Source organism: Penicillium cinerascens (genome assembly GCF_028974065.1).
Source record: "Penicillium cinerascens strain IBT 15544 chromosome Unknown contig_9_segment0_segment0, whole genome shotgun sequence".
Taxonomy (NCBI): Eukaryota; Fungi; Ascomycota; class Eurotiomycetes; order Eurotiales; family Aspergillaceae; genus Penicillium; species Penicillium cinerascens.
The window spans coordinates 1,627,269-1,651,310 of record NW_026695296.1 but is presented as its reverse complement, the minus strand read 5'-3'; the positions used below and the strand labels follow the sequence as shown (position 1 = coordinate 1,651,310).

Sequence of the window (24,042 nt, the reverse complement as noted above, 5' to 3'; positions counted from 1 at the left end):
TTTTGGCAGAACAAGATTACTTCTTTGGGCCTAGCACATCCGCTATTCACACTAACTACATCGGGCTAGTGCCTGCATCCCCATTTTTAGCTTTTTGAGCCGCAGGCCCCGCGCTGACATAACTTCACCTTCGTCTACGCCATGGCTTTCCCCGGCGAGCGTTTCGTCCTTGATCTGGATGACGAGCCTCCTGAGGAGACTACTCCCTCTCCATTTGACCTCATAGGGGAGATCCGTGAGAGGGAGCCGACCTCCGCCAACTCGCCCGCGCCCGCCCCTCCGACGCCCACCGCTTCTTCCACCGGATTTCCCGCGCACCGACGACGCAATAAACCGTCCTCCTTCAAACAGCGACGAGCGCAACAGGAGCAGGCAGCTGCACCGAGCACAGAACCATCACCGCAATCTGCCCAAGATGACAAGAAAGCCATCGCGGAGGAGAACCGGCGGCATCTGGCGTCCATGTCGGAGGCGCAGATTCAGCATGAGCGGGAGGAATTGATGGCGTCGATGGACCAAGGGCTGTTAGAACGCTTCCTCCGTCGAGCCAAGATTGATGATGGGCAGGACAGCTACGAAGAGCCCAAAGCGGCACCCGCATCAGAAGGATCGGGGCCATCAAAACCAAAGAAGTCTGTTTCCTTCGACATCCCGGCCCTAGCACCCGAACCTTCCTCAAAACCACCTACCCAGGCGGCAGAATTGCCTGAAAGGTCCAACAAGCCGCGTGGACGTGATGATGCCGCCCCTGCACAAACCCCAGCCGACCTCCATCCCGCCTCAGAGCGGCCCTCCCTCGACCCAGCCATGATCGAGCCCTTTCACTTCCCGCAACCGAAAAATCCAATGCCAACACTAGATCCATCGTCACCGAATTTTCTCTCAGATCTCCAATCCCACTACTTCCCCGAGATATCCCACGATCCCACCGCGCTCTCTTGGCTCCAACCCCCGCCAGATGACGAAGAAGATCCCGACTCGACCTCAGCCTACCACCCGGCCAGCAGCGCCATCTCCGTTGCACCATCCGCAATCCGCTTCTCGCTACGTGGAGCCATCATCGCTCCCAATACATCTCTCTCCCTCCCGACAACCCTTGGCCTCCACCACCACGGTGAAGACCCCCATGCGGCAGGATATACGATCCCGGAGCTGGCAATCCTCTCACGCTCCACATTTCCCGCTCAACGCTGTGTAGCTTGGCAGGTTCTCGGACGGATCCTGTTCCGTCTTGGCCGTGACGAGTTCGGTGAGCGTGGTGGACAGCTATCAGAGGGATTGTGGTTCGTCATTGAGAAAGAAGGTGTCGTTGGCGGCATGTTAGCCGAGGCGGAGGGTGTACAGGATCCCAGTAAGAGCCAGTCTGGAAAGGACGAGAAGAAAGATGAAAGTAGTTCGAGCACTGTACCTCTGGCCTCGGGTATTGGACGGCATGCGAGTGCAACGGCGTGGGCAACTGAAGGTGTTTGGCTGTGGCAGAAGGGCGGCGGCGGAGATCGAGGATTGTTGAAGGAGGGCCAGACTCGGCCGCGGTAGTCTGATATCCTCAAACTGGCGTGGATTTCAAGATTTAGTATCTTGAAGAATTACTGATTTGGCATTGAGAGCGTCTTGTACCTTGATAGGTATAGCACCCTATCAAACAGAACACAGATGCCCAAACGGATTTTTTTGAATATACAAGCATTGCAAGCATTTACGATGAATTGAAGAGAAGATGTGGTCAAGTTGCATTGCATTATCATGCCATGGATATCACATATCATACAAGAACACCAGCCTAAGTCCCTAGGAGGAACAGTAACCAACCACAAACCATCATAACAAACACCTCGAAAACCAGAAATATTGAACTACCCACAGCCTACTCCTTCGCCTAACCCTGATCCTCAATCTGCACACCCCAAACCTGCCACCTCGCCTCCTCAACAAAGTCCCTTCTAAGCCACAGACTCGAAGCCTGCTGCATTTGCTGCAACTGCCCAGACAAAGCATCAGGCTCATCACCAGACTGAACCCGATCCAACCAGTCAAACAGCAGTCTAAGTTGCCAGACACGGTCACGGAACTGATCGGGATCAGCGCCACGGCCACGAGCAGACTGCACGATATTGCGAACAGTATTCGAGAGCGCGAGTCTAGCGTCGACGGCTGAAGTACGGAGCCAAGGCGGTGCGCTGACGAGTTGTGTGCTGATGCGCGGGAACGGGGATGGGAAGGAGGAGGGGAGGACGAGAGAACGTTCGCGGATGTCGAGGCCCTGGAGGGAGAGGAGATGGAAGATCCAATCCCATGGGCTTTGGGAGGGGGTGGTTGCTGCTGAAAGGCTGCCTGAGAGCTGGGCTGTGCGATTGGGCCATGCTGAAGGTGGAAGACCCTTTGCTGGGTTTGAGGCTCCTGCGGCGGTTGTCGAGAGGATGTCTTGTGCTTCGCTCAGGCCAGTGAGAGTAGATGCGAAGACGGACACTGAGGTGCCGGAAGGAGTGTAAGTTGCTTTGCGGCGGAGGTAGACTGATGGGTCGCCGTGGCGGAATTTGTCACGGAGAGCGTCGTTCTGGCTGAAGTCTAACACGAGTGGCCAGTGGTCCGGGCCGCGAATCTCGATGCGCATGATTCCGCTGGGATCTGGGAGGAGGCATGGGGCGGAGACGGTACGGATGGAGCCGTCGTGAGAGGTGATGTTAATAGGGATGGAGATTGGACGACGGGAATCGAGGTCGCGGGGGACGAGACAGCGGGGCTCCGCAGCGAGAACCCAGAGGTGACGGAAGGCTTGGAGGTGGCATTTGTTGTCGAGAACGGTGGTTGGGAAGATGGGATAGAAGGCGCAGAGTAGCATAGCCACTGCTAGGTCGGATGTGCCGAGTGTGTAGCTACCGCCGCCGAGGAACAACATGCCAATGGCCATGTGTGCTGCCATATGACTACCGTAGGGAGTGTCTGGATCGATTCTACCGTGAAGCGAGCGCAAGCGTCGGAACAGAGCCAAATCACCCGTACCAGCCATGACAGCTGCCGCGGATAGAGATACGATATCCTGACAATTTCGGACTGAGTTGCGTGCGAGTTTGGCATCGTAGTTCATCATTGGGAGCCGACAGATGCGAATGAACTGGTCCAGGTAGAACAGCAACAAATCCCGTGCTTGCGTTTGACCAGAACCAGCATATCGAAGACCAAGAGCAAAGCATAAGCCGGCAAGGATGTTGAAGAACGGCATGTCCTCGCTACGTAGCTGGCATACCTTTGTAAGGCGAGCACGTCGCCGGTACACCTTGGGAAGGCTCGCGTTTATCCATTCGACATTTGGTTCGATGCTATCCCACATGATAAGGTGTCGTGCCAGCGTCCGCAGGAGGAAGAGATCAGGCCGCACGTAGTCAAAGCGCACAGTAGTGTCAGGGATATCGATCTTATGAGCCAAAACGGAATCGTTGGTTTTCATGAAAATGATGGCTATTGCAACTGTTGCGCCTGCAGTGGCACGATCAAGAACATGTGCCAGGTCAACATTCTTGGTGCCCACAGCGATGGCTAGCAAGCGCTCAACGATGTGCATGTCACGCATTCCTCGCAGGTCTTTGCCTTTGCCTAGGTTGATCAGGCCAAGCGCAAAGCCTGCAGCTAGACGATATCCTTCGTCTCTCAAGTCTTCCTGTGAGGTTGATTGCTCATCTTGTTCGGCGTTTTCGATTTCAGAAAGCATAACTTCACTCATACGCCGGTGCTGAGAGCCACAATAGAGGAGCCCGATACCCATAATACCGGCGGTCTGTGTCAACGACGATAGATTGAGCTCTGCTGCACCGAGGGGCAGCATCCGCGTGACATGAACAGACAGCAAGCGCGTAATGAGCGTATCCATCGTACCCAGGTACGATGCAGAAAGACCGAGCAAGAGACCAATGGAGGTCATGGTGTGCTTAGGAGTCAAATACTTGAAGGCAACCCATTTGGCCAGTGACTTGAGATGACCGTTCAATCCCAGAGCCAAAAGGAAACCAGCATGCCTGTTCGTGAGGTCTTGAGGTTTGTTGAACAAGATCCAAGAAGTGTCGATTCCCTTGGACCCCTTGGAGATTGCCAGGCCTGTAGACACACCGTTGTGGAAGAACGCCCAGCAGACCTTTTCCTCGGTAAACGCGGTTCTTTCTGCGCTAACTGTCACATTGGAGGGTTTCATAACACATTGCAGCGAGAAAGATGGAATGGGCAGCTTTTCGGTCAGCAGAGGTAAGCGGCCACTGAAGGAGAGCATGGCACGGCCTGCAGGAGTAGACAATGTTCGGAAGGACACGAGCTGCACGATTTCTTTCTGCGCTTCGAGGAGATCAGAATCCGTCCAGTCAGGTTCAGGAACACAATCTGCAACTGGCGCTTTAGATTGATTCAAAAGACGTGCAGCTTCCAGGAAGCGCTTGTCTTCACGGAACACTAGTCTGGTGACCAAGAAGCGATCAGCCTCTGCGGATGCCTCAAAGGCGTTGATGGCATCTATTTCCAAGGCTGAGCTGCTGATGTGATGGAAATCGCGCACAGACTCATGGGAGACAGCAGAATGCTGTGGCGGCGCAAATGTATGAGTGTGAACTGGGTTCATTGACATATAAAGATCCTCTCGGTCGATCAGCTCGAGAAGTGTTGCATTCCAGGAAGTTGAAGCGTCAATCTGGCACTGCATAACGGCCTCATACAGTGGTGCGCTAACACCTTCAGGGAAAGTGTCGATAATGCTCTTGGTGAAACCCCAGCGATGCAGGAGCTTGATCTTCTCCAATGGAGTCGTTACATTGTGAACATCGACGAGGAAGCCATTCAGTGCTAAACTTCGAGGTGTTATATTGAAGCACTCCTGCCACATCCGTCCCTTTCTGGGGGTTCGGTCTGATGCGGAAACGATATCGAGAAGAGTGATAAAGGGTGTAGACACTTGACGTGCGGCTTTCATGAGGAAGGCAAAAATCGAAGGGGGAGGGAATGGCTCAGCCGGGACATTGAGTTGGGAAATCCGAGTGTCTTCGAATTGCCATCGTTCCATACTAGCCATTTCGGTGCCAAAGTAAGAATCTTCGGTCCATTTCCACGATTGCCAACCCAACCAGCCACCAAGCTGTGCGAGAATAGGGATGAGTAGTCCGAGAGGGCGTTGGGACTCTTCAGTGTCACAAGTTGAAAGCTTTTGTTCTTCTCGCAGGAGCTGTAGACCAACGAGTACGGTACCCAGTGCAGTACATCTTGTGTTCTCAGGGAATGCGCCAGAAATAGGAAGATAGCCATCGCGGCCGGAAGCCCTAGCACCTTGAGGACTCTGTAAGAACTCACGAGTCAAAGAGATGCATCGGGTCAAATATGAGTTGTGGCGATAGGTGGACCGGTTTGCATTGGGCTGTTCGCTTTTCGGTGTACGGGATGCATCTCGAGCTGCCAGGTCCTCAATAGCATCTTGTTCAACAATCCAGCCCCAAGAACTGCCCATCATCCATGGAGCAGTGACACCGGATGGACCCGATTCCAGATCGAGCATGGCCTCCCAGCTTTCCAGGTCCACATAACTGCCACTGCTCGACCTCAAAAGACCTTTCTTTCGGCGAGTTCGCTTAGCAGGGGTCTGGGGTGGCGGCTGTTTGGTAAAAGGCACCGCCAAGGAGAACAAAACCATGACCATGGCAGTCCATTCCAGATCATTCTCAACGTCTTCTTTCTCCTTAAGCCACTTCATGACCTCCCACCAAGCCACCAAGATGCCATCTCCAGCTTTCTCTGCATCACGAAGGGCAAACCTGCAAACCCTAAGGACTTTCTTCACGAGGTCGTTTCGTGGTTCCATTCGAATCTGTATGCTGTGTCGCTGCTTCTTTGTATCCACCAAATCGATCTTCCCTCTCGAGCAGCCGTGATCAAAGGCCGAAAGGACGAGATCAGGATCCGCCACGACACGGTTAACGCCACTTTCCCTGGGACGGCTCACCAGTTTGCCGGCGGAGATCCCATGGGGCTCGTAGAGCTGTAGTGGAACTGGGATATCCACTTTTGTAGGGCTGCCCCAAAGAGTCTGCAAGGACAACTCCCGCTGCCCATTCTCAGAGACACTTAGGGTGAGGATACGAGAAGTCTCGCCATCACTAACTCGGGAGACATCCCAGACATTAGGGACATGCTGGATGCCTGTTGCATTAACCAGCAATGGCCGTCTCTCTGAGGCCGTCTTCTTGGAAGTGGCCATTCTTTGCTTCTTCGAGACTGCCACTCGCTCTGCCCGCAAATTCACCACAGACATGGTTTGCGAGTCCTGGTCCACGATACAGACTGCCACCGAAGCTGCGTTTCCATTTTGGATATTCCCATAGTCGGATGAGCACAGCGTGCAGACTTTAAGATGGCGGGATGATGTTTGCTGAGAGGAGCCACGGAAGTTGCCCGAGAACATGGAAGAGAAGCTCTCTACCTTGGTGAGTAAAAGCTCCTCCGGCAGCCCGGATGCTGATTCCCGAAGAGCAATGTTCTCAAAGCCTTCGGACAGAACATCATTATTAAGCTCTTCCAGCAGTCTATCTACCGGCGCGTCAATAAAGCTTCCTGCAGTGCTATAGACAGATCCTGTGGCTGGAGGAAGTGAAGCACGAGGGTTGAAGCCAAAACTCCCACGCATACTACCAGCCCCAATGGATTGTCTAAGTCCGCCATGAGGCGCAGTACTAGACTGGCTGCCGGTAGCAAGATCTGAGAAGGTTATTCGATCTTGGCCAGTGGCCAGATCTGTTCGTGCAAGCAGCGAGCTCACTCGCCTGGAAGTTTTAAGAGGAACACCAACATCTCCGAAATCTTGAGCAACCCTTGAGACCAGGTCTTCTTCAGGGTCGTTCTTAGACTCGGTTTGCTGGGATGGAACCCTATTTTCTGTCCAGGGTCCGAAGCTTTCGCGAGCTGCTGAAGGTCGCGCAGCAGGGGTAGTCGCGCCAGTTGTTATTCCATAGTGCGAGCTGCGCCTCTTGGATTGAGTGCCTTCGGTGTATCGTCGAGCCTTTTCTTTTGCCGAAGAGCCATGCTCGTCGTCTCTGTATCGCGCGGTCCACACCGTATGAAGCCCAGTGGTTGTATTCGTAGTGACTACCAATATCAAAGGCCCATTTTTTGAGATTTGACTCGAACTCGAGAGTTCGTCCTTAGGGGAAATGTACACGATCTCATCGGCGGGGTCCAGCACATCCAATCCTGAAGGCCTCCGCTTGGTGCTGTTGACGCTGCTGGACAAACCTTGGGAAGATTGTGAGGTTACAACAAGGCCCATCTCCGAATGAGGATCTATGAGTGAAAAGACCCGCGGAAGGTCTGAACCGGAGTTGGACTTTGGAGCCCATGTAGAACTCCGAAGCGCAGAAAGTTTCAAAGATGGCCGTTTCCCTTTGGTGGGAGCTGGTGGAATATCCAATGTCTGAGAAGCACGGGGATCGAATAAAGAGGACGTCAAGAAAGAATTGGGAGGTGCAGGTGGATGTTGGGGTCTGGGATTCTCCTCCGGTATTTTTCGCTGAAAAAGAAGCCCACGAGGAGTTGCAAAGACAGATTCAACTTCAAAAGGAAGTGGAATTGTATGGCTGGTTCCCGCGACGAAGAATATATGAGCTTGTGACTTGAGGACCACCACGAGAGCTCTGGACATCTTCTCATTGACCTGATGAGGAGTAATCACTGCTACCCGTGCATCGCCATGCAGGTCCAACGTCGAATCTGAATTCGTCGATCTTGATTCATTCCCATGGCGCTTTCCTTGACCTGCCCGCGTATTCGTTCCCGCGCCGACGGTTCGAAGACGTTCGGAGGTCGAATTCCCCGTATTGTCGTGAACAGAGCGCTTCACATGGCCCGCGGTAAATTGGGTAAACAAAGCGTGCCGAATATCTTCTTTCTCGGAGTCCAGCCGAAACACTCGCTTCACCATCCCAGCGCGAGACCAAACCACGCAATGTTTCGTCCATACCAGCTCGTCGTCCACGGGGCCGGTCAATCCGTTCTCGTCCACGCATGTTGTCCAACTGTACTGGTCTTGTGACGGGTCAGGGGGCAGTATTCCCTCAGAGACCAGGTAGGAGACGGCCGAGGGTTCGTGGAGGCCGAGCGAGCGAGTGGATGCCATGGTGGGCTGTTAAACAGAGTAGCGATTTTTATGCGCCGTCACGAGCAATCTTCTGGCGGCATGAGCTGCAGAAGGGACCGTTCCATTGCCAACGCAAGACTTAATCGAGTAGTGTGCTCTGCCAGAGAGACATGTCGAGTGGTTGATTGTTGATTGTCGGAGCTGAAGTTGGAGACACGCAGGAACGCGGGATTGGACCGATTTCCCCAAAGTTCTTTTGCCCGACCATAACACACCTTTCTGTCTCCTCAGTCCAACTCACCACCGCATTTTCCCCAGACACATTACAAATCTCCCCTTACAATACCACTGAACTCACAGCACTCGGTTTCTGAGCTCGAGTCATTGATATCCAACTTGCCAGCCATCCCTGTGGTGCCATCTGGCGCCTCTGCTCGAAGCTCCCTCGCCCTCGGTGAGCATCGCCATCAGCACCATGCCTTCCTTTCCCCTGGCGCCGCTGGTTCGGCCAAGAGAAGATGGGCTGCAATTAAGGTGAGCCCTGCCATTCTCGCTCTTGCGACTCGAGTTTGCCACTAATGCGATTGCTTCGCAAATTCTTAGCTACCGGCTTCCCCACCGCGTCCTCGCAGCTAAAGGTTACCCCCTTCGAGCTCCTAACGGCTCATCAATCATTGTTTACGGATATGAGACCGGACTGAAGGTTGTGTGGAGAGGAGGAAGGCAGTTTTCAGAACTGGAGGAGCCCGAATCCTCGACGCAGGGAAAAAATGAGGCGAACAATGGAGGCGATTCAGTCATGATCATTGACTCTGACGAGGAGGATGCGCCTGCAGCATCTACTGTGCGAGAGGGGCCTACATACGACTTTGTCGCCGAGGAGACTGAGGTCGATCCTGCTTTCCCATATGAATCGGTCCTACGACAAATCGATATCCCTTTGGGAAGCCGGGTGCTCGACCTAGCTGTCCCTCGTGTCCTTCCAGAAGAGGCCCGCTCGCCTCTCGATCCATTCCCGCCCATCGTGAAGAACCACATTGTTGTTTCAGCCGTTTGCTCTGATCTTTCAACGCGAGTGGTGATTCTGCCGCTCATCCCTCCCCACCCAGCCCAGACCGATCCCAAGAGCTGGAACATTCAAACTCTCACCATCGATAGGGGCGTGACCCATCAGCATATCCCGCGCGGTGTGTCTCTCACATTCACATGCCAAGAAATCGAGGATGAGCAAGATCACAAAAAGTCTCGGAACCGAGTTGGAGGATCAGGAAAATGGGATCTACTCGTTGCAACACACTCGGCTGAGGGCTCTGGCGTGCTCCTGCTCCGTCGCATTCCAATTCAAGAGGATTCATCTGACAAGGGCCCGACCTACCACCTGTTAGAGGATGAGCTCGTTTCTCAACGGCGTATCTTGCCGTCTCCCGCGCAGACAATTGCTTTCAATCCTTCGACATATCCTTCTTCTCGACACTCAAACTTGCTGGTGGCATTCCACGGCGGGTGCGTCAAGGTGTACTCGTGCTTTTCCGTCCAGAAGTCCTCCAAATCTGGACGACGGGCATCCAGCGCGCATGAGGAGTACGAAACTATCGACACGGAAGGGCGCTGGCTCATCAGTCTATATCCCGGCTTTGAGCAAGGTCCGACCGGATTCCCCCGCCGCAAGACGATCATCGATGCGGAGTGGGTTTTGGGCGGCCGTGCTATCATGGTTCTTCTGGTGGATGGTGAATGGGGTGTTTGGGATATCGAGGGAGCCGGTCCCGGGGCCACCAAGGGCCCATTGCACCGCCAGTCGAGCGTTCAGGGTGTCACCGGAGGCTCACTGACAGCATATGCCGTCAGCGGACGTATTATGACGCCGCCGAGTAACAGTCAGTCTGAAGCTGAGCAGCGTCCACGATTTGCGCCTATGACTCCGTCTACAAAACGAGTTCGCGAGGACACTCTTCTCAAGGGATCGATGACCGCGGCCAGCCCGTCCCTGCGTGGTCAGATCTCCGTATGCCAGACCAACTCATCGCAGGAACAGCTCCCAGATGAGTCGATTCTTGTGCGTCACGGCAAGCAGAGTGCCGTTATCCCAAGCTTGCTGTCTCTCTGGCGCAATGCGGTCCGAGCCACCGGCACATTTGACTCCTCCAATAGATGCCGTGTGACCCCATTCCAGGATGTGAACTTGATGGGCGAGAACTTCCAGGCGATTTGTCACCTTCCCACACCGGCACGCCGCTCGCGGGCTGCCGAGCATCGCGCCTTCGATGTCCTGGTCGCTGCGGAGCATCAAATCATGATCCTTGCGCCGCGTTTGAAAGAGTCCGATGATTCTGCGCCAGTCGCAGCAAAGCCAGAAGTTAACTTAGAGAACGACCAGATGATGCTACGACGAGGAGAACTGGACGTGGAGGGAATGGGACGACTATTGAACGGCATGCAGAGTGGAGCCGCATCTCTTCGCATGGGCAGCCCCGTGAAGCGAACCCGCATCTTTACTTGATTTATGGGCATCAGACTCGACCATAGATGATACCCATGCTCCAACGATGATAATCCACTTTTTTTTTTCTTTGCTCACCCGTTCTCGATCTACTAGGAAACCAATTCGCGCTGTAAGGTGGAGCGCAAGGCGAGGTCCATGCCTTGAAATTCCTTCTCCGGAAGTGAATAAGCTCTGTATCGGATGCGATATATCAAAAACCATCACATAAGGTGCAAATACCTTTGCCCTGGGCTTATGTCCTCTGCGGCAGTCGTGTCGCAACGCCTGCGTTTGATATCCGGGGTCCCTGCTTTTTTCTGCTGTCTCTGCAGTTGCTGATCTGTCTCTTGACAAATTCTACATTGGCAGCTGTGGCAGATCGCAAGGACAAAGTAGTCCGGTACGGATGTGGTGCGTCAATGGGCTCTGATGGGACATTCTGTAGACAAAAGACAAAATAGCCACGTGGTGGACGTAGATGGCGCGATCTGCCGATCTGCCGATCTGTGAGGTCTCCGAAGATCGGCGAACCTATATCAATAACGAATTTCTTCGATCTCAACCCACCATCCTTAATGCCTTCCCCTTCTCTTTTCCCTTGCATAGTCTCTGAGTCTCATATAATTGCATCATGACTCAAACGCACCAAAAGCCCCCGTCCACTTCCAGGCGGAGTAAGTATCCACCTGCAGCATCATCCACTATCCCGCCCGAAGGGGAAAGAGGCAGCTGCGCAAACCTATTGAACAAACAAACCCAGTCCCAGTACTAACACATAAACCCAGTATGGGGATCCCTAATCACCAACATGGACTACTTACCCGGTCTCCTTACCCTCTACCACTCCCTCAACAACCCGCACCCCGACCCCAGTCTCACGGCCACCAACTCACCTACACCACCCAACCAAGGCACCCGCTACCCCTTCATCGCATTCTACACCTCCAGTTTCCCAGATGAAGGCCTCGAAATCCTCCAATCGCGCGGGATCCACTCAAAATGGGTCCCAAACGTAATCCCTTCCAGGACGCGCGAATACACGCAAGACCCTCGATTCGCCGATACATGGACGAAGCTGGTGGTCTTTTCGCTGGAGGAATACGAGCGCGTGGTTCTGCTGGACGGAGATATCCTGGTAAGGCGGAACATGGATGAGTTGATGGATGTAGAGCTCGATTCGAAGACGGAGCTGGAAGATGGGACTGCGAAGCGGGTGTTTGCGGCGGCGCATGCTTGTGCGTGTAACCCGATGAAGAAGCCACATTACCCGGCGCATTGGTATGTTCCCCGGGTGCCCTTTCAAGGTCAAGCACATATGTATCTTGACGGAGACTTGGTATTATGTTCTTGAGGGGGAATTCTATGCTAACTTGGCTAGGATCCCCAAGAACTGCGCATACACCACGCAACATCCAAACCCAAACTCAGCGCAAAGCAACGCCCCGCCAGCAAATGTAGGCGTGGGCATGCTAAACAGCGGCGTGTTGGTAGTAACACCCTCAGCCAAGGTCTACAGCGAGATTACAGACGCGCTACAAGAGACGACGCGGATTGAAAAATACGATTTTCCAGACCAGGAGCTGCTATCAGATGTGTTTGGTGGGCGGTGGGTTGCCCTTCCGTATGTGTACAATGCGCTGAAGACGCTGCGGTGGGAGGGTGTGCACGGGGCGATTTGGCGGGATGAGGAGGTCAAGGCCGTACATTATATCTTTGCGAAGAAGCCGTGGCATGAGGAGGAGGCAGATGCCAAGGAGAAGAAGCTGGATGAGCCGACTTTGTGGTGGTGGGAGGCTAATTGGAGGAGGCAGAAGTTGGAGAGGGATCACGGTGTTCAGGATGGGTTTTCGGGGTGACTCGATTACTGATGATACGGGACATTTGAGTATACCTCTCGCTGAAAGTACAGGGCTCGGTCGGGGAAGTAAACGATAACGTACTGCATCTGCATTGATATGAATTAGTGATCTCCTGTGGGTTGATCCTGTTCGGTCTCTAAAATCGATTTCAAAATATCTCTTTGGTCCTGTAGGTATGGGTAGTTTATGCTTACTTCCAGTGATAAAATCATGGGTATCGAACAGATACACAGGACTAGTCAATTCAATTTCATTTTATATTTTCGAGATAACATGGGGCATCTGTACGGTCTGGAATGCAATATACACAGGGTGTATACAGAACCACGGCACCACATCACACGTCCACCAGTATTTGCAACTCCTCGTCACATTCAACCAGTGTAGCCCGAAGCATCCAGCTCCTTACGGACGGAATCCTCCGTCTGAATCTTCTTCATCTGCGTATCCTCCAGCTTCTCACCACCAGCCAGACGCATCTTCAGCTCGTCAATAGCACGGATCTTCTTGAGCAGGCCGCGAATCTTCTTGTCCTGGGCCGAGGGCTCGATAGGACCGGCAGGGGCAGGGGCAGGGGCAGGGGGAGGCGAGGGGGCGCGCTTGGCGGGAGCATTTCCGTTACCATTAACGGGAGGGGTGTTCTTGCCACGCGAGCGGTTGCGATCGGGGCTGGGGCCGGTAGGGGCGTTGGGGGGCGGGGTGTTGTCGCCGTCGTCACGGGCCTTCTTGGCCGCCTCGCGCTTCTTCTTGTTCTTGGCGGCGGACTTGGACAGCTTCTCGTTCTCGGCGCCGGGAGGGAGGGGGACGCCGCCGCCAGGTGCGGCACCCGGGGGCAGGTACTCCTCGGCGGGCTCGGCACCGGGAATTTCACGGCGGCGGGGCTTGCCGAAGCCGTTCATGCTGGCACCGGGGACACCGTCGCGGACGAAGGCGGCACCACCCTGGTCTTCACGCTTGAAGGCGAGGGGGGTAAGCTGGCCGCGGGCACCGGGGGGACGGTAGGCGCCTGCGGGCTTGACGGGTGCCTTGCGGGTGCTCAGGTACGCGGTGGCGGAGGGGTGAGGCACGGGCAGCTTGGTGAAGGGATCACCAAGAGGGTGCTGCTCGATGGTCTGGGGGCGCCAGGTGACATCGTACAGCTCGGTCATCTCCTCGTTATACATGAGGCCACCGCTGACGTGCCAGATGCGCACACCGTTGTCAACACGCAGACGCGGGCTGGTGGTGGCAGTCAGGATGTATTGACCGTCGGGCGACCAGGAGCACACACTGGCGTTGGACGCCTCGACGGTAGCAATCTTGTGGAAGTTCCTCTCCATGTCGTAGAGATCCATCTGGCCAGCCAGGTTACCGAAACCGGCGACCAGGACGAAACGTCCGTGAGGCGAGAACTGGATGGTGTTCCGCGGGCTCAGAGGGAAGTTGTGCTTGGGCACACCACGCACGTTGAAAATGGTGGTCTTGGCCGGCATGTAGCCGTAGACGACACCGAACTCCTTGGAGTTGGGGTTCCAACTCACATCGTGGATGGGTCCTTCTTTGTCTGTTTCGGACAAATTAGTGTCTGATCAAGAAACTCAATATCCAAAAGACATACCAAGATCAACCCGAGAATCGAAAGCACCGCTGGCGCTGAGCAGATACAAAGTGGTCTCGCCGTAGTAGCTCTTTCCGGTACGGTCAACCTCAGTCTGTGCAAGCACGATCAAGGTAGTGCCGGAAGAGTTCCACTTCAGCTGAACCTTGTCGCCCTTGAAGAAGCTCTTCTGCGAGACAGGAGAACCGAACTGCGGCACAATAAAGACCTTAACAGCGGCGGGCTGGCCCTTACGCTCCGGAATAAACACAGCAATGGACTGAGTCTTTCCAGGAGAGAGAGCAAAGTCAGCCACCCCCTCCACATGCAGCTTATTCCAAACGGTCGACAAGTTGTCGCTCTGGTAAAACTGGACCTGGTTGGTCACGACGCGGGCACACAGCTTCTCGTCGGGGGTGTACTGCAGGTTCCAGCCTGTCTGCGACTTCTGGACATAGCTGCCCACAACGGTGTGCTCGTCTCCACTCTCAACAGCGCGCCACACCTTCAGGTTCTTCGTCGCATCTCCATTCTCGTCCTTGGTGGGGCGTTGCCAAGTGATCACATAGGTGCCGAGCGGGGAGAAGCCCAGCTCAAACACGTTTTCGGCCGGGATAGTCGAGACGATATGACCCGAGGAGGCTTCGGTAATGGTGACCCTAGAATAAGAAGGGACTGTTAGACTGCAAGGTATGAAGCAGACTCTGAGATGTCTACGTACTTTTCGGGGGATGCGTATGCGTAGTAACGGCCGCACGGCGAGTAAGTGCTGCAGCGGAGGTTGCCCTCAGGTCTGTATGAAATACACGAGTTAGTCAAGGAGTTTCGCAGGCCATTCCAGTACCTATCCTACCTCGCAAATCCGGACAAAGGCTCATAAGTTGGGGCGGCATCCATGATGCCAATCCCCTTGAGAGTTCGGTCTAACATCAATGTCAGTTCGTGTTCATCAAAGCAACCAGTCGCTCCAATAAGTTCGGCCAGCAGGCACGCGCTCAGAGGGGGGTTCGGGGAACAACGCACAAGCAAGCTGCGTAGGAGCCGCCATGATGAAATTCGAAATCTGAAAACGAAGTTGCCACTTAGGAAGAAATCTTCAAGTCTGTCCCACGAAGGAAACCAGTAAATCGCTATCAATGTCTTTATCAAGTCTACCAAAAGACCAGATCAATAAACAGTCCGATCGGAAAGAATCAAGCCAAATGTCGCAAGCGGGGTGCGGTCGCGAGCAGGGGGGGGGGCAAGGTTCCAGCGAGATGGAAGGTATGAATGAGACGAGAAATCGAATCGAAGCGACTCAAAAGAATGAATCGATGGACGTAAATCGGATCAGAACCAACGAAAACGTGGCAAGGCTGATGGGAAGCGGGATGGCGGAGGCGAACAGGGCTCAATTGGAGCGGATAGGAAGCAGGGAAGTGTAGATTGCTTGTCGGAGAGTTGGATCTTCAGTGCTAGACAAGTCAATGCCAGCAGAGGGCGGAGCCGAAGAGGAGGGGGAGGTGGAGGTGTTTAGGTGGGGAGGTTGAAGAGTTAAAGAGAGGAAAATTCGGGCGATTCACCTCGGCGGCGGCATGCCGTCATCTGCGGTGCCGAGTGGACTCTTTACTGTCTCTCTTGTTCACTTCTCTCAAGGGCTACCTCCAGGAATAGGTATAATATTACTCATAAACTGAGTTCTACTGCTTTGTGTTAATCTGGTGAAGCAGTGATATTCGTCATTCTTAAACTTGCAACGCACAACTCCCAAAGAATCAGCAAAAAAACCCCACAAACCCCAAAGTATTGCTAAACTGCGCTGAAATAACTCATAGCCGATACATATCTGTCGTGACCACCCTTCAAGATGGCTTGGTGCCGTGTCAAGTCCTCCGCATAGAATTACATTCCGCGATTGTCCTCGAGACCCAGGCAAGGAAGGAAGAAAACAAAAGGAAAAAGTCCGTAACCTATCAAACCATCAAGGACAAACGCCATCCTGCCCATCTTAATCTATCCCAAACCCTAATTCAGGCTTCATTCCCGTTTCGGAACATCAAATCCACTGCTGCTCTGGTTCGGAGTGACAAGCCGCGGAGTACGAGCAGTGGTATCAACCACACCCGAGTCAAAGGTCATGCCATCAACCATGCGAGCATCCTCGGTCACCGGTTCGGGGGTTGTCGAGCCCGTAGGCGAAGGAGACATCATAGAATTGTCACCAGCATGTTGCTGCTGCTGCTGAAGGTATGAGGCGAGAGGGGTAGGCCGACTAACATTGGAGCTCATGGAAGTAGGACGAGCATTGACACCACCCGAGGAAATTCGATTGAGGCCAGGAGGGTGCGAAGTAGGGCCGCTAATGGTGCTGTTGGCGCCCTCGCCAAATCCGACCAGGCTGGCGTTTCCTTCGTCGCTCATGTTGCCGACGCTCGAGAGGCCGTCGTCTACATCGGGTCCTTCGCTCATCTTGTCGGCTTCGAAGGCATCGCTGCCGCTGGCCCAGGTCGTGTGCCCGCCAAAGCTACCTGTAGCGCTGGCGCTGCCGACGGTGCTTCGCTCCTTCAGGGCGCCGTGGCTGTCGAAGTAGCCCGGGCCGTGCGATACGTGCTGTGCGGCATTGGATGGCGACTGGCCCTGTCGCGCGGTAGCGATTCGCTCGAGGCCGGCTAGGCGGGAAATGCGGTCGGCACGCTCGGCTTCCAAAGTGGTGGTGGATGAGGTCGAGGCGGAAGACGACTGGTGCGCGTGGCGGCCGTGAGGGAATGGCTGGCCCTGGTGGCCGTCTTTGATGGCTGTGGTGGATAGAGCGGACAGGGAGGTGGTGCCGGAGTTGGGTGTGCCTCTAAACCATCGTCACACAGTTCCCAAGGTCAGTCAACCGGTCCCAAGTCAAATTGAACACAGAGAAGAATGGAGAGCTTACGGTCCCATATCCGACGGAGTGACGGGGTCCGAGGGAGGAGGAGGGAGGTTGATCAGCGTAGGTGTAGTCATCGTGGCGAGCAGGTCAATGTGTCAGTTTCAATCAGACCGAGATGGCCAAAGCTGGAGTTAGTTGAAGGAGAAAACTTTGAAAGGTTTGAAAGTGAAGTTGAGTTACGATGGAAATTGCGGGGAGTAAGGATGGAGCCGGCGAATCTTTGGGAGCAATCAGTGATCGCCGGACCTCCGACGTCATGTTTGACCAGGGCACCCCACCTTTCGCGACTCGTTGTGAATACATTGAAAGAGCAAGTGTTTCATATATTTCGTTTATACAAGTCATCTCGGCTATAGAGCAGTGGAAGCTAAACAAAAAAAAAAAAAAAAAAAAAAAGGATGCAGCCCGCTGGATCCTCTTTGCTCAATCACTGGCCTTACGACTTTCGTAGTGCCCTCGAAGATCATCCACCTCTTTCTGTAATCGCGAAAGATCTGCCAATATATCTTGTGCATTGGATGGTTGTGGCAAAGGGACATTTTCTGTAGTCATCTTCGATGTACTTCCGTCACTGCTTCGGGTGCTCGACTCTCGTCCCCGACGAGGCGGTGGTGGGGGAGGTGCCGTGGACGGGGTGCCCGTCCCTATACTACCATACGATGAGGCACGCCGTCCAGTATTGTTGGAACTTGAGCTTGGGGGAGATGATAGAGAGTCTGCAACCCCAGATCGAAGCTCCCCGGAGGGAGGGGGGATGCTGATGCGCTTGCGGTCCACAGACGCCGACGAGGCCATGGAACGAGTAGATGGACCCGGGCTCGGAGGCTGAGAGCTATCGCTACTTTCTGAATCAAGCGATGACATGGTTAATCGACTGCCACTGGATTTTGACTGTGTAGACTTTGACCGCCGCATTTGGCTGTGGCGTCGGCTGAGGGGCGGCGTGGGTGGTCGCTTTGGTTGGGAATTGCTTCGATGGAGCGATTCTGTTGAATCAGTCGCCCTCTGGGGTTCTGAATGAACCGAGAAGTAGTCCGCTGCTGGCCGATTAGAGACCGAGCTGGCATTGGGAGTGCCTGATGCTCCTGCAGAGGTCAAGCTCTCTGGGGAGGAGGCATGGTAGGAATGGCGGTTATTCGGTCGAGAAGGTGCGGCGTGCGAGAGAGAAGCTTTATTGCCTGCAACACCAATTCGCTTCCCATGATGGCTTCTCGGCGGCGGCGGAGGTTTCCTGTCCTTGGAACGGCTGGAGCCTCGGTCTTGTTCTGGAGACATTTGACTCGGCCGTTTCACCATGGAGGGAATGTCTTGTGCCGAGCTAGATGTCTCAGTGTCCGCGGTAGACCGCATGTTGTGTTCGGATGAAGTGAACGGCAGCTGTGATAGAGGTGTTGTCGATGATCCGTCCGATGGAGCTGGGTGTGGAGCAGACCCAAACGATGCTCGTGGGCGATCGACGAGAACTGGAGAGCTTTTGGGGCTCTCCGCATCGACCTTGTCGTCACCGTCATTGTCACTCACCGATGAATCGGGATTGAAAGGATCAGCAGCCCGTTCATCTGAGGAAGTCGAGTCATCAGTCTCGACACCTAACGATGAAGATGACTGTCCGGCGTAACCGTTGGGCACCGTTGGGACGGAGGAGGGGTTGGAGAGTAGGGGGGCTACACTGCTCGTAACTGAAGGCTGTGGTGCTATAGCCATTACAGAACCGCCTGTTTCACAGTATTCCATTAGCTTGGTGTGGGGGTTGAATGCGCCTTGGACTGGCGTGTCTTATCGGAAGCGGCGGGTTGGACTCTAGGGAAGAGGAGACGGGGTGGGGGGCTCACCGTCTAAGTTCTTGCGAAAAGGATTGGATCCAGACATCGCCGCGAGGATGATGCAGCTTCGGAAGGGAAACGAGACGAGGACGGAGAATGTGAAGATTGAGGAGGAAGAAACATCCCCGCCGAGCTTCTTATCCAGTTCTACGCGCCGCTTTCCGATTGACTCAGTCCGGCAGCTCCGAGAGGCCTGCATCAATACGGTTATGCAAACATATGAATGAATGATGAAACAGAAGGAAAATAATATCAGTTCGAATGACTGGTACACGAGAAGTGCAAGGCTTATATGGTACAAATGCATATCCACCGCGATAAAAATGGCCCCGCAAAGTACATAAACAAAAAACCGGCCTTGAAGCAGAAAAACCCTCCCATATCCCAGATAAAATAAGTAAAAATAAAAAATAGGATGGCCACCCCTGTTCGGACGGTTCATCACCGCTCGTTATACACATGCCAGGTCTCATCTTCCTCGAAAAACTTCTGAGCCAACCGCTTGCCGCTCTCTGTAGGCTGGCTGAATGCGATCTGGTCCTTGGGGATTTCCATGCCGTAAATGTAATTGCTCACCACGCAATCCAGGAGATCCAAGGCGATTCCCTTTCGTCGCGACGCCCCAGAAGTCCAGATGCGCGAAACGCCGACGATGGCTGGATGCAGCTCGTCCCGCACCGACACCGAGGAGTTATTTCCGTTCGGTTCCTCCTGTGCGACCGGTCGCGATTCCCAGATGCGCTCTGTCAAACAGAGCCCGACACATCGGCTGTCCTTCATGTGAAGGAAGACTCGGTATCGATCCACTTTGTCTTCACCGTCTTGCCGCTTATCCTTCGGGGGTTCCGTCTGGCTCCAGAGCAGCTCATCCTCGATCTCCGGGGATGACAGCTCCTTGTTGACCACCTCTAGCACCCTCTTGGCTTGGTTCTTGGCGCTGGGTGATGCCTTACGGTCCACAATGACCACGTAGCCTTCATCGAACCTCGTGGCTTCGTAGACCCAGCGCGAGGCATTTGCGCGCATGAACGCCTTGCCGAGGTCGACACCGGTCGAGTTCATCTCATGGAACTTCTTGTGCAGAGCGGCGTCCTCGGAGTTGGAGGGGATGTATTCCATGCCACAGGTTGCACAGGTCTTGCGCACCTCGTTCCCCAAATCAATCTGCATCTGGCGCATGGCGGGTGGTTTTTGCGCCTTGTTCTTGGGCGGGTCGGCGGAAGAGCGCACGCTGTTGGAGTTGACCTCAGTCAGGGGCGAACCAGCCGATGCGTCTTTGTGCTTGCGCTTGAGAAAGGCAAAGGTTGGCTTGCGAGTATTTGCTGGCGGGGGAGTCAGTCGCGGTGGCGGCGACGATGGCGGCGTGGTGAGGTCGTCGATATCATCCAACGTGCCTTCGGACAGGACGACCGAGTTACGACGTGATGGACTAGACAAGACGGCGGCGGATGATTCACGGATCGCATTCTGGAGATTTGTCTCTGCTTCGTCGGACTCGTCCAGGACGCGTCTTTTCTTCGCGGCCCGCTCATCGTCATAAACGCGCCATGTCGGTCTTCCGTATGTTTTCATCAGGCCACTGAGGGGAGCGTTAGAGGGGGTTTCGAGGAACAGTGGGAGCTCACATACCGCTTAAAAGAATTGGTGACAGTCCACGGCATCGCCCTTATGCCCAGAGTAATCGAAGGTTGGGTTTGTTATTTCGGGGGGTTTCGCAATTTACATAGGTTCCACCGCACGCGTGGCGCTAACTTGTTTAGGTCATATTGTTCGGTGACGGAGAAAGCTCAACTCACTTTATCCCTTGCCGTTGGAAGTCGCGGTCTGGAGTCGAAGGTGTCAAGCTGGAGGGTATGCGACAGACCGATTCGGGTTTTTCGACAATCTCCGGGGAAGGCCGTGATGGGGGGATTGTTCGGTATTAAGTAGCTCAGGTCCAGCAAGTCGCCACTTGGATGATTACAGTACGTCAAACTGGGACTGAGACGGGGATTCAACTAGGATACAAGGAAAAGAAAAGCAACTGCCTCCAGCCGCTTCTTTGAATTTGCCATTCCTGAATGTGAATTTCTGCCTGGCATGTTGCTTTCGGGCAGGGTTCCTTCGGCCCCTTTTTGCCCAGGAACCAGTCAACCACCGGCTTCTGCGGTTAAGGTCGCAGTGACAGAATCTTGCCACCATTTGACTTGATCTGACTCGCTCGTGGCTTCTGTGAGCCTCGTCCAGCCTACGCCAGCCTACGCCAGCCTGCGCCCGGCCCCAGCCATCGAGACCCCCCGTGTTCCATCTTGCATTTACATCGTGCAAGGAAGCCTTTGGCTGATCATCCTCGCAGACCGCTCTCCAAATCATCCCTGAATCAGTCATTACTGTACAGTACCACTCGCTTCCACCGCAAAATGGACGTCTGGGGCACTGCTGATTGGACCAGGCCGATGAGACGAGATCAGGATTGAGCTCACTGATTGGCGTGGATGGAGAGTTGGCGCGGGGTGCGAAGTTTACAGAGTTTCAATTACGAACTCTCGTCTCCTCCTGTCTGGCACCCCCGGATTTCCGGCAGGGAATGCTTGTACTGCACAAGAGTTTCAAGATGAGCCGGACTCGCCACCCGTGAGACTGGACCGGAAGTCGGATACCATGACGAGCCGGATCACTGCCTCATCGAGCCATGACAGGCACGGGTACAACGGGCACGGGTACAACGGGCACGGGTACAACGGGCACTACAGTACATTGGCACGAGGAACTGGCTTCATTTGGCTCCGCTGAGTTGGTGGCCCTGCCCGTACCACCTCAAATCAACTCACCACTCAAGGTGTCTGGATCTTGCGGACTCCGGCGGTTGCGATTCCATTGTCTTCGATGTTGGAAGTCCAACACGGCAATCCCAATCCCCTCTACTAGGTACAGATTCATTGCACCTGCACCCATGGGTGCTTGTACAAGGCGCCCCGCGAGCCCTCCCTTTCGAGCGGGCAATGCACGTGTGTAACAGGAGTCGCAGATCCGTTCCTGCCAATCACTTCGAGCGGAGCCCGCACATTTAAAAGGTAGACGGTCGTGTAAGGTGTAACCCTGCCCCGGAACACTTAAAAGAAACTCGTACAGATCACTATCATAGCTGAAGGATAGTTAATCAGACAAAGCGGATTATATAACTCCGGCTGCACTGCTCACCATCGTGATGCAGTAGCGTGCAGGGTAAGCTCGCCGGTACCCCGAGTGCTTGAGAGGATCCCCCGCCAAAGTCGGTGATCTGCTCTGACAAGTCTTTGAGTTCAAGGGCCTTTTTTAGCGTAGAGCTAGGATCTATTTAAATACTTAATGGGACCGATTTCTCCATCTCGTCTGTACCGGATAACGAACCTTTGTTGTCCTGAAGTCAAGTGTTGGTCCCGCTTTTGTCCCGCGGAACCGTCTTACGGGAGCCCGAGTCAACTCAAAAATCTCTTCTGATTCTCCCCCAACTTCACTCCTCATATCTTCAACCATGTCGGACGACGCATCAGTGGCAGGAAAGAGAAAGCGCGCGAGTTAGTACACCAATCTGCTTTTTGATTTCGTCCTGAACCTCCCGTTCTCGACCTTTTCCAGGCCGAGGCCCCCCCCAAATATCCAACGGATACCCAGGATCGCCGGCAGTGACTTCGTCAAACGACCTGGCTCCGTCAATCCTATTTCTCTCCGTTTCTCATGCCATACCGAGGCCCGCAGGATTTGAACATGGCTAATTATACCGTACCCCCAGGGACCCAGTCGTGCCCTCCGCCCGAGCTGCCTCAACTCGTTGCGGAGCAGCATGTCGCCATTCCCACACACGACAAGGACACCCAGCGTTTGATCGTCATTCTTTCCAATGCCAGTCTGGAAACCTACCGTGCCTCCGCCGGCCGTGGTGGCAAAGATGAGAAGTACTCTCTGCTGAACAGTGATGAGCACATCGGTATCATGCGCAAGATGAACCGGGATATCAGCGAGGCTCGGCCGGATATCACCCACCAGGTAGGATTTGTGATGTGCATCATCGAGTTACAGCGGTTTAACAGTTTTTTCTGTAGTGCCTTCTCACTCTTCTGGACTCCCCCGTCAACAAGGCTGGCCGCCTTCAAATTTTCATCCACACGGCCAAGGGGGTTCTGATCGAGGTCAACCCGTCCGTCCGCATCCCCAGAACTTTCAAGCGGTTCGCCGGTCTGATGGTCCAGCTGCTCCACCGCCTGTCGATTCGCTCCACCAACTCACAGGAGAAGCTCCTCAAGGTCATCAAGAACCCGATTACCGACCACCTGCCCCCGCACTGCCGCAAGGTGACGATGAGTTTCGACGCCCCAGTGGTCCGCACCAAGGACTACATCGAGTCGCTGGGTCCCAAGGAGAGCATTGCAATCTTCGTCGGTGCCATGGCCAAGGGCCACGACGACTTTGCCGACTCGTTCAAAGATGACACCATCAGTATCAGCAACTACAGTCTGAGTGCCAGTGTGGCCTGCAGCAAGTTCTGCCACGCGGCGGAAGAGGTGTGGGACATTCTGTGAGCGGCATCAGGCTGAAATTGCGCAGCTGTAAGCGCGCCTCTTCTGCCCCTCCGTGCGCAGATTCGGCATATTCCCCGGAATTGCCATGAATCCAAACGAATTTCCTTGCGACGAGTTGACACAACGGGTCGGGGTTCCAAGCTTGGCCTTCGATCCATTGACCAACGGGTCCGTCTCCGGTACATGAATTTCGACAATTTCTGTTTTTTTCCCTTTTCGGCTGCCGTCCCGAGACTCCCATTTATCTACTCTTCTCATTTTGTGTTTTTTGAAGATCCATTGACTGTCGGGATGCTCGAGAACGGGACGACCAGCGTCGATATTGCTCTAGCAGCATGCTAAGGGGGGCACTTGGATGGGTCCCCTTCGACAAAGAGACACTCGGACTGGATGGCATTTGGTTCCTTTTCGCCGGCCAGTCCTGAATCAGAGCTCTCAGCCCGCGAGTGTGGCGAGACCAGAAAAAGTGAACATATAGAGGAGCCTTGCTCCTGTGGTTAGGCACATACTGTGTGAAATACAATGACTTTCGGTTGCTCATTTCTTCCAAGGTTGCTTCCTATAGAGTAGTCCCGACTATCTCGTACCTTTGTATACCTCTGTGGCCTTCGACGTGGCATGCGTCTTGCCTCACTTTGTGACTAAATATGCAGCTACTCGGAACTATGCATTTCTTTGTGGGCGAATGAATTCCCCGGTTTCGTCCGGGGGCTGTACTCGTGCCCGGAGTCTCACGACTATCTAGTTCCACGGGGATCCGAAGATGA

The 24,042-nt window shown here is 54.3% G+C and overlaps 9 protein-coding genes across 9 annotated transcripts; 4 read left to right on the top strand and 5 right to left on the bottom strand.

The window, feature by feature from the left end:
* Positions 1-141: 141 nt before the first annotated feature.
* N7498_007468 (RPAP1 family protein) lies at positions 142-1,536 on the top strand (the record flags this gene model as incomplete). Its single annotated transcript, XM_058454530.1, has 1 exon — positions 142-1,536. One exon carries the CDS (start codon positions 142-144, stop codon positions 1,534-1,536), a length of 1,395 nt encoding a protein of 464 aa, XP_058306779.1.
* A 340-nt stretch (positions 1,537-1,876) lies between these two features.
* N7498_007467 (anaphase promoting complex subunit 1) lies at positions 1,877-8,134 on the bottom strand (the record flags this gene model as incomplete). The annotated part of the gene is made up of 1 exon (XM_058454529.1): positions 1,877-8,134. One exon carries the CDS (start codon positions 8,132-8,134, stop codon positions 1,877-1,879), a length of 6,258 nt encoding a protein of 2,085 aa, XP_058306778.1.
* Positions 8,135-8,570: 436 nt separating this feature from the next.
* Positions 8,571-10,595, top strand: N7498_007466 (uncharacterized protein; the record flags this gene model as incomplete). Its single annotated transcript, XM_058454528.1, has 2 exons — positions 8,571-8,629; positions 8,699-10,595. 2 exons carry the CDS (start codon positions 8,571-8,573, stop codon positions 10,593-10,595), a joined length of 1,956 nt encoding a protein of 651 aa, XP_058306777.1.
* Positions 10,596-11,208: 613 nt separating this feature from the next.
* Positions 11,209-12,433, top strand: N7498_007465 (glycosyltransferase family 8 protein; the record flags this gene model as incomplete). The annotated part of the gene is made up of 3 exons (XM_058454527.1): positions 11,209-11,251; positions 11,363-11,855; positions 11,956-12,433. 3 exons carry the CDS (start codon positions 11,209-11,211, stop codon positions 12,431-12,433), a joined length of 1,014 nt encoding a protein of 337 aa, XP_058306776.1.
* Positions 12,434-12,810: 377 nt separating this feature from the next.
* On the bottom strand, positions 12,811-15,060 carry N7498_007464 (translation initiation factor 2A; the record flags this gene model as incomplete). Its single annotated transcript, XM_058454526.1, has 5 exons — positions 12,811-13,979; positions 14,034-14,671; positions 14,734-14,805; positions 14,866-14,935; positions 15,036-15,060. 5 exons carry the CDS (start codon positions 15,058-15,060, stop codon positions 12,811-12,813), a joined length of 1,974 nt encoding a protein of 657 aa, XP_058306775.1.
* Positions 15,061-16,028: 968 nt separating this feature from the next.
* Positions 16,029-17,050, bottom strand: N7498_007463 (uncharacterized protein; the record flags this gene model as incomplete). Its single annotated transcript, XM_058454525.1, has 2 exons — positions 16,918-17,050; positions 16,029-16,836 (listed from the first exon to the last, which is right to left on the bottom strand). Exons 1-2 carry the CDS (start codon positions 16,986-16,988, stop codon positions 16,029-16,031), a joined length of 879 nt encoding a protein of 292 aa, XP_058306774.1. The 5' UTR covers positions 16,989-17,050.
* Positions 17,051-17,337: 287 nt separating this feature from the next.
* On the bottom strand, positions 17,338-18,648 carry N7498_007462 (uncharacterized protein; the record flags this gene model as incomplete). The annotated part of the gene is made up of 1 exon (XM_058454524.1): positions 17,338-18,648. One exon carries the CDS (start codon positions 18,646-18,648, stop codon positions 17,338-17,340), a length of 1,311 nt encoding a protein of 436 aa, XP_058306773.1.
* A 530-nt stretch (positions 18,649-19,178) lies between these two features.
* Positions 19,179-20,467, bottom strand: N7498_007461 (ESCO family N-acetyltransferase; the record flags this gene model as incomplete). The annotated part of the gene is made up of 2 exons (XM_058454523.1): positions 20,367-20,467; positions 19,179-20,316 (listed from the first exon to the last, which is right to left on the bottom strand). Exons 1-2 carry the CDS (start codon positions 20,396-20,398, stop codon positions 19,179-19,181), a joined length of 1,170 nt encoding a protein of 389 aa, XP_058306772.1. The 5' UTR covers positions 20,399-20,467.
* A 1,719-nt stretch (positions 20,468-22,186) lies between these two features.
* On the top strand, positions 22,187-23,814 carry N7498_007460 (18S rRNA pseudouridine methyltransferase). Its single transcript, XM_058454522.1, has 3 exons — positions 22,187-22,273; positions 22,489-22,742; positions 22,799-23,814. Exons 1-3 carry the CDS (start codon positions 22,231-22,233, stop codon positions 23,273-23,275), a joined length of 774 nt encoding a protein of 257 aa, XP_058306771.1. The 5' UTR covers positions 22,187-22,230; the 3' UTR covers positions 23,276-23,814.
* Positions 23,815-24,042: the final 228 nt, after the last annotated feature.